Source organism: Mustela nigripes, chromosome 6, assembly GCF_022355385.1.
Source record: "Mustela nigripes isolate SB6536 chromosome 6, MUSNIG.SB6536, whole genome shotgun sequence".
Classification (NCBI taxonomy): Eukaryota; Metazoa; Chordata; class Mammalia; order Carnivora; family Mustelidae; genus Mustela; species Mustela nigripes.
Genome location: NC_081562.1, coordinates 80,594,604 through 80,608,928, shown reverse-complemented (window position 1 = coordinate 80,608,928; position 14,325 = coordinate 80,594,604). Strand labels below are relative to the sequence as shown.

At 38.7% G+C, this 14,325-nt stretch overlaps 1 protein-coding gene across 2 annotated transcripts in view; it reads left to right on the top strand.

Moving 5' to 3' along the window:
- DBX2 (developing brain homeobox 2) overlaps nucleotides 1-14,023 on the top strand; it is a 34,688-nt gene extending 20,665 nt beyond the window's left edge. Inside the window, exons 3-5 of one of the 2 annotated variants that reach the window (XR_009405052.1) lie at nucleotides 5,474-5,661; nucleotides 11,039-11,553; nucleotides 11,875-14,023. Coding sequence is in view for 1 of the 2 variants with exons in the window: in XM_059404809.1 (XP_059260792.1) it covers nucleotides 5,474-5,661; nucleotides 11,039-11,368 (518 nt within the window). In the remaining variant the exon portion in view is untranslated. The other variant, XM_059404809.1, reaches the window with a different exon arrangement.
- Nucleotides 14,024-14,325: the final 302 nt, after the last annotated feature.

The following is a 14,325-nucleotide window of genomic DNA, read 5'->3' as shown; positions in this document are numbered from 1 at the left end:
CTCATTTTCAGGCACTGAAACCTGAGGGTCCCAGACCCAAGAATTAACCCTTTGGCCATCATAACCATTTTAGTCTCTCTTTCAAGACTGAGGTCTACTTTGGGTCCACGATTTTCAAAAATGTTAGTATTTATCACATTAGTGAGAATAATTTGTTTGTAGATTGTCCTCAATGGGAAACTTCTTTCTCTTTACTTAAAAATAGCTCCATAGGAAAACTTATGAGTTTCTTTAAAAGTTTTAGGGATATTTAGGGGCACCTGAATATTTATCTATGGTGGCTTGGTCAGTTAAGTGTCTACCTTCATTTCAGGTCATGATCCCAGGGTCTTGGGATTGAGAGCCACTTCAGGCTCCCTGCTTAGTGGAGGACCTGCTTCTCCCTCTCCCTCTGCCTGCTGCTCTCCCTGCTTGTGTACTCTCTCTCTGTAAAATAAATAAATAAAATATTTTTAAAAAAGTTTTAGGGTTCCTTTAATGTGTTACCCCATTGTTTTATTTAAACTTGTAGGTCTTAGTGAAGAAGGGGCTAGGATGGGTAGAATCATGGTCCCTACCTATAAAATAGCTACCTAGAAAACGATGTAGGTAGAGTTTTAAAAATGAGGCCTGTAGACTCACAAATTTGCTGTGCATTTCTATAAGATATAAAAGGTTTTATTAACTAGGAAAATACTGGCCTTTCAACAATGCTGAGCTGGTCAGGTCCTCCTCAAAAGGCTTTTCTATTGGGCAAGTCATGACCTGAGCTCGTTTCAGTCAACCCCGGCCCTAATGTACCTTTCCAGCTTATCTTCTGTGTTCTTGGCACTCATACCCTGCAATCGGGAAATACCAAGGTTCCAGGTCCACCGTGTTTCACCCATGTCCTCACTCCGTTCATGGGTGCCCAGATTTGAACCCCTCTTCTCTACCTGCCTTTGACTAGATTGCCTGTAAGAGGAATTGCTATTTTCTTCTGTCTTTTCTTCTCTCTCAGAACTTACTCTGCTCTCCTCCAAGTCTAAGTGGCTTCCATCTGGTTCTCTGCCATGGTCTGCAGTTACTTATCTCACTGTGTTGTGGCTGGCTGTGTAATTTCTTGGACCTTTCCTTATCAACTGTGAGCACCTGAAGGATGGATTGGCTTCATCTTCACTTGTCTCTCAGCAACATCTCAATCACCCCACCAGATTATTCTCGAAAAGGTTGCTACAGTGTTCGCTTGTTTTCCTTAGAAAGTAGAACCAGACTTAGAATGCAGAATAGAGATGAATTATTTGTCCATAACTCTATAGTAGTCTACTTTATGTTTATTTTTGCCTTTTCAGTCTCTTTTCTCGGCATTTTTACTTAGTTATAAACATAGTACATGTCTTATTTATTATACACAGTATAGCATATTTTCTTTGCTGCTGCCTGGTCTTCATAGTTCTCATCTTTAATGGTTCTTTAAAATTTCACCAGGGGGATATGGCATCATGTAATTACACATTTCTTTACCTTTTGGTATTTAGGTTTCTTTCCCCAATATTTAACACATATGGCTATAATAATGATAGAGTATATACATTTGTGAATGAAAAATGCCAGAATCAAAATATCAAGTGATAGGACTTGCTGGAATTTGAGGACACAATTATCAGGAACAGGAGATGCCTTGTAGCCCATACTCACACACTGGTCCAGGACAGTGCAGAAGCCTGTAGTCACAGACAGGAGCTTTGACTGTGTTTATAAATGTTTCTCCCCTTCCGTTTTGACATGTGACATCTGAGTAGAAAAATAGTGTGGCACAGAGGAAAGAGCCAAAAATTTAGATTTAGAAGGTCCTGCTACCAGCTGAGCTTTGTGTTCTTGGTGTGGCTTTGGACCTTAACAGCCCTGAATACTTCTTCATCTGTACGGAGCATGTCTGTGACATGGTTCTTACAAGAATCAAATGAAATCCAACAAGCAGAACTAGATAGATTCATGGGATCCTTCCTGTGGGCCAGGCACTGTGAAATTTTCTTGTATTATGTCATCAAATCCTTAGAGCAGTCCTATAAGATAAGCTGAAAAAGGCTAATTAAACTGGCTTTAAGTCATACAGGTAAATGCCATAATCCAAACCGAGTTCTTCCCTATTACACATTTCAAACTCCTTTGTCCTAGCCTTCCTGGAGAGGAATCACCCCAACAGATGAATTTCGGAACCAGTGTAGAAAGCCCAATACCATAGTCTCTACACCAAGGAAAGTTCAAAGAAGCAGCACATTTAGAAAAAGGACGTATTGAGCTATTTAGAATATTTTTATTAGTAACCAATGTTTCATAAAACTATTTAAATCTTTGATAAAGAGGTAGTGAATCTGGTTGTCAAAACGTGGCCTTCAAGGTATGGCTTTGGCATGTGACAGGCAAAAAAAAAAAAAAATGATGCTGTGGGTGGAGAATTAACCAAGATCTCATGCAATGAATGGAAAGAGCATCAACAAAAATAGACGTTTGTAAAGAATTTGGCATGATAACATCCGATGGCGTTTCCGAGGAGATGCAAGTGTTACAGAGCTGGAAGGAAAGAGAGAGAGGCCAGATTGTCTCGTGATGTGAGGATGAAATAGAATGAGGTGTAAACCAGGGCCAAGAGACTCGCTGGGAGATAACCTGCAGTCTTTTAGACAAGTAGGGAAGGGAGTTGTCATATTACTAAAGTAGATGTGACAGGATTTATTCATTTGTTGATATTATTCCCCCTAAAATACAAGTCAGATTGGATTAGAATATATTGTGTAGTGTTAGGAGCATTTGTTTTGAAATTGGTTGTCCTGGGTTTGGAGCCCTAGTCATGTGCCCCTTGGACAAAGTTTCTTAAGCTACCTGATCTTCATTTTATTCATCTATGAAGTGGGGAGAATAACAGTATAACATTTGGGGCATAGGCGGGGCAGGATTATATGAATTAATGCATGTCATTGGCTTAACAGAATAAATATAATGGTACAGAGTATTCCGTGTGACTTTATTATTATCACGTCACACCCTGATGAAACTACTACTATTTGAAACTGTTACTGATCTTCACTACTGAACTCTTGTAGTACTCTCTGATCTGGCTCCATTCCACTCTAGAATCTCTGTGTCAAAGGTCCAGATGTCTTCAAGAACCTGGCGGGTTAAAAAAAAAAAAAAAAGCAAGTTAGGTGAGGCTGTGGCAAATGAGGGCCATCAAAATGGGGGACCTGCTATTCACTCCAGTAGCTCTTTGCTTGCTGGCAAGATGAGCCTATTGTGGCTTCCTTTGAAGAGATGTCAGAAACCTGGACTTCACATGAAATCTAATTATTAAAGATGAACAACTGTATCAGAATTCTAAGACCATACAAAACCCATCTGCGGGCTGGACCTGGTTGCCAGCTTGCCCCCTCTGCTTCATGCCCTTCCCAGCCTTGTAGACTGCTCAGTTTTCCTGCAATTATGGAAGACACATATTGCATGGAGCACTGGGTGTGGTACATAAACAATGAATTCTGGAACACTGAAAAGAAATTAAGAAAAGAAAGTAAAAAAAAATATTTTTTTGTGATTAAAAAAAAATGTTGACTATTGCTGGCACGCAAGTTTACAGTAGTTTCAGGTGTGTGACATAGTGATTCACCAGATCTGTACATTATGCTGTGTTCAACCCAAGTGTAGCCACCCTCTGTCCTCATACGTGTCTTGCAGTATCATTGACTACATTTCTCATGCTGTCCTTCGTTCCCATCATTTATTCATACCATGATTGGAAGCCTGCATCTTGTACTCCCTTCCATTCATTTTGTGTCCCATCCTTCACCTCCCCCTCACCTTTGGCAACCATCAGTTTGTTCTCTGTATTTATAGTTGTCCCCTAGTGCTTCTGGACGTGTTGGTCACTCTGTCTAGCTTGGTCTTGGTTCCTTCTCTCATGAACTGGATTGGTCTTTTAGACTTGGCTCAGCCTGTTTTCTCAGAATTAATTACTTCCTCCTTTGTGATGCCAGAGCATTTCATAAATCATTCTAGTGTAATACTTAAGACATTAATTTGCTTTTTTATTTAGAAATAATTATTAAGCACCAAAATGCCTACCAGCTACAGCTGTAAACTGCTGTCCCTGTTCCCCTGGTGCCTATATTCCACTGTGATCTTCATGTCAGTCCTCCCATGAGAATGTGAGTTCCTTAAGGGCAGGGACCATGTGCTGTTGGTCTGGTTTCCTCAAATAAGTTGTTAGCCTGATAACAGGTATGAGTGTCCTCTTGTTGCCATAACAAATTTCCACAAAACTGCTGTTTTAATACAAGCTTATTATCTTACAGGGGGGTCAGAAGCCTGAAATGGGTCTCACTAGACTAAAATTCAAGGCGCGTCAAAAGGGCTGGGTTCTTTCTGGAGGCGCTAGGGAAGACTTTGTTTCTTGCCTTTTCCAGTTTCTAGTGGTTGCCTGCATTTCTTGGCTTGTGACCCCCTTCCTCCATCCTTAAAGCAAGAAGGGTAATATCAGGGAAAGTAAATCTTTCTCTGTGACTTCATTTTCCCACTCTCTTTTCCACTCATAAGGACCCTTGTGATTACATTGCCCACCTGGGTACTCTGGGATGCTCTTCTAGTCTCCGGGTCAGCTTGTTAGCAGCTGTAATTCCATTTGCGACCTTAATTCCCCCTTGTCATGTCATGTAATATATTTCTAGGTTCTGGGGAACTCATTCACATAGGCATCTTTGGGAAGGCCATTATCATTCCTACCACAATTGGGAAGCTGAATGAATGAATGATGATAAATGAATCTCTTATAGGGCTGGAACTGGTTTTGCTAGCCACAGAAGGTAGAAAAAGTAGTAGATATCTCTGACTTGAAGGACTTGATGAACAACTGGAGTGAGGAATGGTGGTGGTTGGGGATCTTCTAAACCTCCCTTCTCAGACTGAATATCTTGGACTCCTACAAGCTTTCTCTGAAATCCCAGATGACGACCAGATGCTTGTTTTGCATGCCCAATGCAGCCTCCTTGGAATACATCCTCACACTTGTGACTTTAGTTCAATAAATGCCTTCCACTAAATCTTACAGGTAATGTGTACCATAAAACACATTTGTCTTGTTTCTCAATGAGTATCATTGAGCAGAGCACCTGGCAAACTTTGTTGAGAGAAAAAGAAATGAGTAAGTAAATAAAGAATTAGACAAAAATAGAGTGTTTAAACCACCTACTATTTGTTCTGCATTTGAACTTTTTGACGTGGGTCCATGAACTTTCTAACATGGCACCCAAATTGTGAGGGCAAGCATATGTACTTTTCTATCACTGGTGAGCAAGGAGTATTTCATGACCAAGACCATGGAAGAAGCACTGCTCTAAGTATGCAGAGTTCAGAGATGAAAGGATTTGGCCATGGTACAGAGAAGAAGGATACTAGCCTGGGAAAGGCAGACTGACTTCTCCTCACTAGAGCTAACTGGGCTTTTGTAACTGTCTCCCCCTTCTAGGAGAAGAGAGTGTGCTGCCTCTCCTGACACAGGACTCTAACTCCAAAGCTCGGAGGGGTATTTTAAGAAGAGCTGTTTTTTCTGAGGATCAGAGAAAGGCTCTGGAGAAAATGTTTCAGAAGCAGAAATATATCAGCAAAACAGACCGAAAGAAACTCGCCCTCAGCTTGGGACTAAAGGAATCACAGGTACAATGAGCAGGAAAATGTCCACTGCTCCTGATTTCTGAAGTATGAAAGTATGATTTCTGAAGTATGAAATCCATACATTTGGCAAATGTCTCTTGTACTAGGTATGGCGCTGGACCCTCAAGTATTACTGAAATGGTTTTCACAGTTGTTGAGTGGGTGGAAATACATGTCAGAATTCCTATTTGAAAATAGACCCATTTGCTGAGAGGTCTAGGTTTTTGCATGATTAATTCTTCCCAAATGAAGAGAACCTCTAAGGATGTCGCATTTACATCATTAATTGTTTGCTCTGGTTTCAGAGAAGTAGACTACATAATCTATAAAAGCAGGAACCAATTTTCCTGTCTTTTTTTTCATTCCCAGTCCAAAATCCAGTCATAAATGTGTGTGACTCATAAATACTTCCAGATAGATTTCATTACCCTGCAATCTGGGCTTATGTCAAGTACAGTAAAGTAGTCTCATATTTGCAACACCTACAAACCTTTCTTATATATTAAGGTACTAGTATTTTAAAACTAATCATTTTGTAGTAAGCACGTTAATCATCCTCATTTTCTAGATGAGAAGGTATAAAGAAATTAATACAGGTCTACTGTCATGTAGTGAAGCTGCTCTGGAGCTGGGCTCTCACCCCAGCAACCTGGTTTTGGAGTTTGTGTTCTATTTAACCTGGAGCTATCACGTATTGTTGTGCAGGCTGTGCACTGCACAAGGGCACAAGGGCTAAGAGGCATGGCAGCAACTGAAATGTAGCAGGTGCTCAGCCTGCCAAAATGACTCTCCTGGTGCAAAACTATATCCACCTGGATTTTTTGAGTTAGCATAAAGGCTCTGAAGGGCTAGCAGAAGCTCTGCGTAACTACCACGCTCTACTATTCTTCGCTCAATACCAATGACCTGGTTTCTAACTCTGGATTTTATTAAACCAGTTATTTTTGGATGAAACTCTCCTTAACCTTGCTTCCTTCCCCTAGGGAAGTGATCTGTCCCTACCCCCCAGCTTTTTCTAGTTGTAGGAAGCAGTATGTGGAGTAGTAGAGGGTAATTGGCCTACATCAGCAGCCTGTGCTTTCCTCATTGTGTGATACTAAGGAGTCCCTAACATTAACCGACTGCTCTATGCCTCAGTTTCTCACATAAAAACAGGGACAAATATCGGAGTTCTATCTAAGTTGCAGAGCAATTTTGCATTTATGATAGATAAATCAGTAGCTATATCTTGATGGTCCATTGTGTGCAAGACACTGTGCTAATAAGTAGGCAGTAAGAGGGAGTGTTGATTAAGTATTGACTAAGATACACTCTGTGCACCCAGGAATTTGTATGAGCGACTGGGGAAATGAAGCAGAAGCTCAAGACAATGGCATAGGAGACATTGCCTCTTAGGTTAGATATGCTGCCAAATAAAGGAGCTAGATCAGGGGTCCTCAAAGTAATGTATCTCTCCGGAGATTTATGTTAATCTCCACGACTGGTCCTTATACTCTTCGGGAGTCTAGGGAAGGAAGCGTCTCATCCTTAGAGGAATGGTTGGGCCTGACTAGGAGGCACAGAAGCTCAGTAGGACTGGTCTTCATCTCACTGGTATGGATTAAAAACAAACAGACAACAAAAAAACAAAGACCCTCCGAGTTAGAGTTGAGAAAATGTGAGGCTTTGGGAATTTGCAGGAGGTCCTTCATTGAGTCAGAACTTGAAGTAGGTGTTAAAAGATATAGGTCACCATACAATACATCATTAGTTTTTGATGTAGTGTTCCAAGATTTATTGTTTACATATAATATCCAGTGTATGGTGACTAACACAATACAATAAAAATTAAAAGCAAACAAACAAAAAACCCCCCACCAACAACAAAAACAAAAGTAAAAATTTTAGGATGCTAATAGGAAAAAAGAAAGAGAAAAGGTGGCTATGTTTGATCTGATAGTGCTGAGGCAGTGTGAACGTCTTTGAACTTCCTAAAAATAGATTATTGGAATGAGAATGTAGCCAGTGTACTGGAGAACATTTATGAGGGGATGACCATAGTCTGTCCATTCCAAGAAAACAAACTGTTTTTCTATTTTGTATCTTATCTTCCTGTTCGTATTCACAGGTGCTAGTTTTACATAGTTGATTGCATTGTTTTTAAAATTCAAGTGCTTTGAATGAATGAGTACTTTCCATGTTATTAAATTTGGTAAACATCTTGGAAGTAATTTCACATTTTCTTATTTGCATAGACATCTCATTATATGATTAACGCATGGTATTTATTATGGTGAATTCAAACAAAGGAGAAATTGGCAAAACTAAAAATGAAAATTTATCTCCTCCCCTTGCAACCCAACTCCTTAGTTATTACTGTCATTTATAAATGGCTCTTGTTTGAATTTATTTGATGTACCATGTATTATCTTTAAAGTAAATGTATATGTGTGTTGTATATGCACAAACACAAAGTAACACAAGCACTTGCACCGTGCCTACCATGTGTCCTTAAATTTGATGTCATTTATCCTCACAATGACCCTGCGAGATAGCCACTTTGATTATTCCTACTTTATAATAGAGACCTAGAATTGAGACCCAGAGTTGTGCATATATGTTTTTAAATAAAAACAGGATCCTATTTTACATATATCTTGACTTTCCAAGGGAGACTACAAATCACCTATGTAACCAACACACAGATCAAGCAGTAGAACCTTCTTGCCAGGGCCAGTAGCCCCCTGCATAGTACTCCCTCCCAGTGACTGTCCTCTCCTTCCAAGACCACCTACTCTTCTGACTTCTAACCACATAGATCAGTTTTGCCTATTTGTGTCGTTTGTATAAGTAGAATCGTTCAGTACAAGTTCGTTGGTATACGTGGCTTCTTTTCCTTAACATTATGTCTGTGAGATTCGTTCATGTGACTGGATACAGCAGTTGCTCTTTTGTGTTCATTGCTGTGTAACATACCCCAGTTTCTCCACTCTGATGGTGGGTGTTTGGATTACTCCCAACTTTTGGCTATTATTCATATTATTTGTAGCAATTATTTCAGCCATTATCAAAATGTTTGGAATATTGTGATTAGTAACATTCTCCTGTTACAACCATTACAAACTCTTCAAGTTTGAAGGTTTTTTTTTTTTTTTTTAATTGTGGTAAAATAGATGTAACATAAAATTTACCGTTTAAACCTTTTTTAAGGGTAAAATTTAGTAACGGTAAGTACATTCACATTGTTGAGCAATCATGGCTACCATCCATCAGCAGAACTTCTTTCATCTTGTAAAACTGAAACTCTGTATCCACTAGACAGTGACTCCCCATTCCTCCTCCCTCCAGACCCTAACAACCACCACCTTGTGTCTCTATCATTTAACTGTTCTAGGTACCTCAAATGAGTGGAATCATTTGTATTTGTCCTTTTGTAATTGGTTTATTTCACCTAGCATAATATCTTCAAGGTTCATCCATGTGGTGACATGCGTCAGAATCACCTTCCTTTTTAATGCTGAATAATATTCCATTTTATGTATATACCATATTTTGTTTATGCATTCAGCCATCAGTGGACACTTTGATTGCTTCTACCTTTCAGCTGTTGTGAATAATGCTATGAACATGGATATACAAATATCTCTTCAAGTCTCTGCCTTTAATTCTTTTAGGTAGTTTGTGGCTAAGTTTCGTATGTTTGTGGTGTCTTTATTTATCCAGAAATTTCTCATTTTTATGTTGTCAGCTCTATTTTTTCTTTTGTGGTCTAGTGTTTTATGTCAATGCTTAAAAAAAAAAATTCATCTCTCCAAGACTGTAATGACAATCTCCTATAGCTTTTTCTAGAACTTTTATAGGTTTGTTTTTGTGTTTAGCTGTTTGATCCATTTGGAATTTGTTTTTGTATTTGTTGAGAGGTAGAACTTTTAATTTATGGTTTTCCCCAAATATGTACATTTGTTTCAATACTATTGATTGTGAAGAAACTTTCTTCATGGTTTTTTTTTTTCATTGAGCTATCACTCAGAAAAAATTCTAGATCTACAGAAAAGCTAAGGAAAGAAGAAAATAATGAGTGTGATGAGAAGGCCAAGAATCACCAATGGGCACAAATATGTCTTAGTGAAAACCCACTAGAAATACTTGGCAGGCTTTCTAGGAGTAAATTCCCACTGCAAATAATAAATGAGTTCATGAATAGAACCAAATGCTCTGGTATGTACACATTAGTACTGTTTTCTTATGAAAAGCCTTAACCACAGGATTGTAACTGAGATGGCAGTCTTTTGGACTTACTTGCCTGGGGTCAGGTTTTTTGTAGCCGTTTTGAAATTGCCTGTCAAGTTGAAAGAATGAAGAAATTGTTTTGCCAATCTGGAAAGATTATCTCAGATAGAGATTTTTCCTTCATTGGGAGAAACATTTCGTTGGTAACACTTTGTAATTATTTTTTAGGGTAAAAACTTCCTGTTCTTTTGTTTTAAAAATAGAAATCCACTAAATTGTTCACATAAAGATGCAGTGTCATGCTTAGGAAAACCATGTGATTGGCTTTTAAAATATCAAGAAACCAGTTGTGGAGTTTTCTGATCAGGCCTGATTGACTATACTGTAGATAGAGGGGAGAGTTAGTAGTAAAGACAGAATCCAGTTGGGTGGGGCAGAAGTATGACTCAAATAGAAACCCCCATCATAAGCCCTTTCAGGTTCATGATGACTGATTGTTATTTATTGAGCCTAATTCTTCAAGTTTGATAAATCGTAGGAGTAATCAGACTTGGAAACTGTACGAAGCCTGGAATTTATCAAAGCGTTATAAAATGTTTAGCTTCCCAGAAGTTTCTAATGAAATCTGAATGTTAAAAGAGCCTGGGCACTGGGGTGGGACATTCATGGATTCTACTTTAAGTGCTTCCATTTCACTAGCTGTGTGACCTTCAACTGATTTATCACTCAACCTCAGTTTTCATACATGTGAGAGATGAGGACTTGTTGCAGTCGTCACAAGGATCAAATTATGTAATCCACGCAGCATGCATGGCCTGACACACCTGGCATAAAGGAAACACTATTATTAACCGTTAGCCTTTCCTTTGTATAAATAATTTAGCATGGGTTAAATGATGTTTTAAATTGTTGAGGGTGAAATCGGTTTTGAAAGATGTCAGACTTGCAGGATGTAACCCATTTATTGCAGTCGTGTTGTTTCATCAGTCTAGGGAAATTATACGAAAGTAATTGTTCAGATATTTTTGAAGGAACCCAGCGAAAAGCCATAAGGGCTTTGCTAGGCTGGCACTCACAGTAAAGTTGTCTCATAAAGAGCATTACAGTTTGCAATTCTGAAGTGAAGTAATGTGGAGTAAGTGATCATTTTCTCCGATTATTTTGTCAATAGGTGAAAATTTGGTTTCAGAACAGAAGAATGAAGTGGCGGAATTCCAAAGAGAAGGAAGTGCTTTCCAACAGGTGTGTCCAAGAAGTAGGCCTTCCAGAGGATCCCCTCTCACGGTCTGCTCTGGGGTTCCCTTCTCCATGTCCTTCGCTATGGGAAGTCTCCCAGCAGCACTCGAGTCCAAGATGGAGGGAGAATTCGCCAGAACCTTCAGAAAGACTCATCCAGGAGAGTTCGGGGGCAGCGCCCCCGGAAGCAAAGTCACTGCAGAGTGCCTTATATTTGTGTTCCGAAGAAGCTGGAGACAAGAGTGTCCTTGCTGGGGCGGTCTGAATCGAAGCCTTCCTCTATGTTAATTTAAAAGGATGCTTAACTAATAACATTTGGACTCTAAAGCCAGCTAGCTTGTGCCTCATCGGTGCCTAAAACGTACTACCTTTGGAGTGATGCATGAACTAATGCTTTAGGAAACCCTCTCCAATGTTCTCTTGTTGGGCTCCCACACTCAGGCTTAATGTGTAAGTGGAATAGAATCTCCCAGAAAGTACAAAGGAACTGAAAAGAATGAGAATTACAGTTAGCTCAGTCCCTGGTCTGAGTATGTGTGTATATGTGTGTTTGTCTTTACATGTATATATATATAAATATTCATTGAAATACATTAGTAGGAGCTAGTTCCTCTTTAAATATTGTACTAAGCAAATTCGTGTCCTTTTATATGAGGAAAAAACAATTATTAACTGGATGTTAATGATTTTTTGAAAATAATGTAATATTTGGATTTTGGTCCAACGTGTTTTTTGTTTTTTTAAAATTCCCTATTTTCTGGTTTCTTTCAGTGTCCAGCTATAAGTGAAACTTAACAACTCAGCTCAGCTACCCTAATCGAATGAGCCACTATTAGATATATACACTGAAAGTATATACTTAAAAGTAATCCAACAAGAAAACTAGAAGAATTTCTGAATGAAACTATTAGAACCCTAAATTTTCCAAGTCTCTGGACTTCATCAGGACATCATTGAGGGAGGTACCCATTTAACTAATGATTATCTTTTGATCTCTTCTCTGTGAGGATGGGCCTTAATCAAGGTTTGCAAAATGAAATGCCTTTAAGGGCCTATCAGTATAAAAAGGCCATGGTCCACCTAAAAATATTTGAGTTTAATAATTTACGAAATATTGTGTTGGGCAAAAGAAACCTCTGTGCCAAGCAGTTTGTGACTTCTGGCCAAGACTTAAAGAAATGTCACAGTTCCTAAAATGTTCCCAACTGGACTTCAAAACACAATACTGATGGAACTGGTAGTGGATTTCTGTTTGCACTTCTAGTTATAGACTCAATTTTCCACTTAGGTGGTATACACTATATATATTAGGTTATTTTTATGTATTAACAAGCACCACACAGATGTTTTGTGTGTTTTGTTGTTCCTGAAATAGTCATATTATAAAATTGCATTTCTGGTAACGATTTGCTTAGTTAATCTAGAAATTTTTATTCAAGGTCCAAGAAAAAATTATGTTTCACTTTGAAGGAAATGAGGCAGAAAAAGGAAATGATGTGGTTTTGAACTAGGTTATTATTAATCTGTGGACAAGAAACATTATTAGAAGTTCATGATGTGGAATTTTGTTAGTGAGAAAGCTGCGTAAAGGGAGTGGCTTCTAATTTGCTTACATTCCTAGTTATAGACTTTGAAGCTTTAGGGTTTAGAGAAGGTAATACCTAAAAAGACAACGGTTTCAGTCAGCATCAGGAAATGATTTTGTTTGAACATGATTAGAATTGGGGTATGCTAGCCTGTGTCTTTATCATAAGATGCTTTACTTAAAAGTCCTCTCAGAAGAAGCTTGTCCTAGTGTCTCTGTGGGAAAGAGGAGCAGGGATCTGCAGACAACAATTTAAAATTTAAAACCTATCTTTAAGTGATTTGTAGTATTGTTGTTGTTGTTGTTTTCCCCTTGGTAGGATGTTAACCTCACCTACATTTATTGGATGTGCCAGAGAATGTGCTAAGCTTTTAGAGTGAATTCATTCATGGTGGTCCTCATGAAAGTAGCCCTAGGAGGTAGGCGCTATTATTGTCAGGATTGCTTTTTCCCAGGTGAGGGTTTAAGGCTATGAGTTAGGGTGGTAGCCCAAGGTCATGAGGTTAATAAATGGAATTTGGACCCTGGCCATCAAGTTTCAAATCTTGAAATCCTACCAGCCATCTTGGGGGTTGTGTGTGCATACCACTGTAGAATGTATTCACCAGCTATGGGATGCGTTGTAAGACATACGTTTCGGAGATTGCAGTAAGATTTATTAAAGAAATTCAGAAGCATATTGTACTTTATGATCTCTTACTTGGGGAATGGTTTTCTTTCTAGTGTTCTCTTCTTTATTAACTTTGAAATTTGGGGAACATAAAGAATTGCAAAAGCCTTCAACTATGAAGCCTCTATAGAAAATAGTCCCATAGGAGTCTTTCAGTGAAATGAAACTATTTTTTTTTTTTTTTTTACCACTCACTGCTAAAAATTTAAAGTGCTTATCTATGGTTAATGTTTCTTGAGAATAACTTGAAGTTAAATGAGAGCCACCTGCTTCACGGCACCTGATAAGCCAGGTTTTATGTGGGCTAATTGGTGCTCAAATGATCTTCCCCCAGACTTTCACCACAAGCTCTGAGACTCAGCAGGGGCTTTTTTTTTCTGTAAGGTTGGCCTGATATTTAAATATGCAAATAAATATTTTAATTGCTTTCTACTCTGGAATGCTTTAAGTCTCGGCAAAGTACAGTTTAAATGACTATGTTAGGGATACTTAGGACACATGCAGAGACTCATACACTTGGTGCTCATACGTAAACCTGCTGTGCCTTCACTTTGCCTTCACTCACCTGAATTACTTGAGAGAACTGCTGAGCGTGGTCTTCTAATGAACAGTTCTCTCTTTTTTTCTTTTGAGATCAATGAGGTAGAAACCAGAGATACAGTAGAACGTATCAATGAAACTAGAAGCTGGTTTTTTGAAAGAATCAATAAGATCGATAAACCATTGGCCACACTAATCCAAAAGAAAAGAGAGAAAGCCCAAATTCATAAAATTAAGAATGAAAAGGGAGAGATCACAACTAACACCAAGGAAGTAGAAACAATCATCAGAAGTTATTATCAACAGTTATATGCCAATAAGCTTAGCAACCTAGATGAAATGGATGCATTCCAGGAAGAAATCGACAACCTGAATAGACCGATATCTAGTAACGAGATTGAAGCAGTGATCAAAAACCTCCCACAAA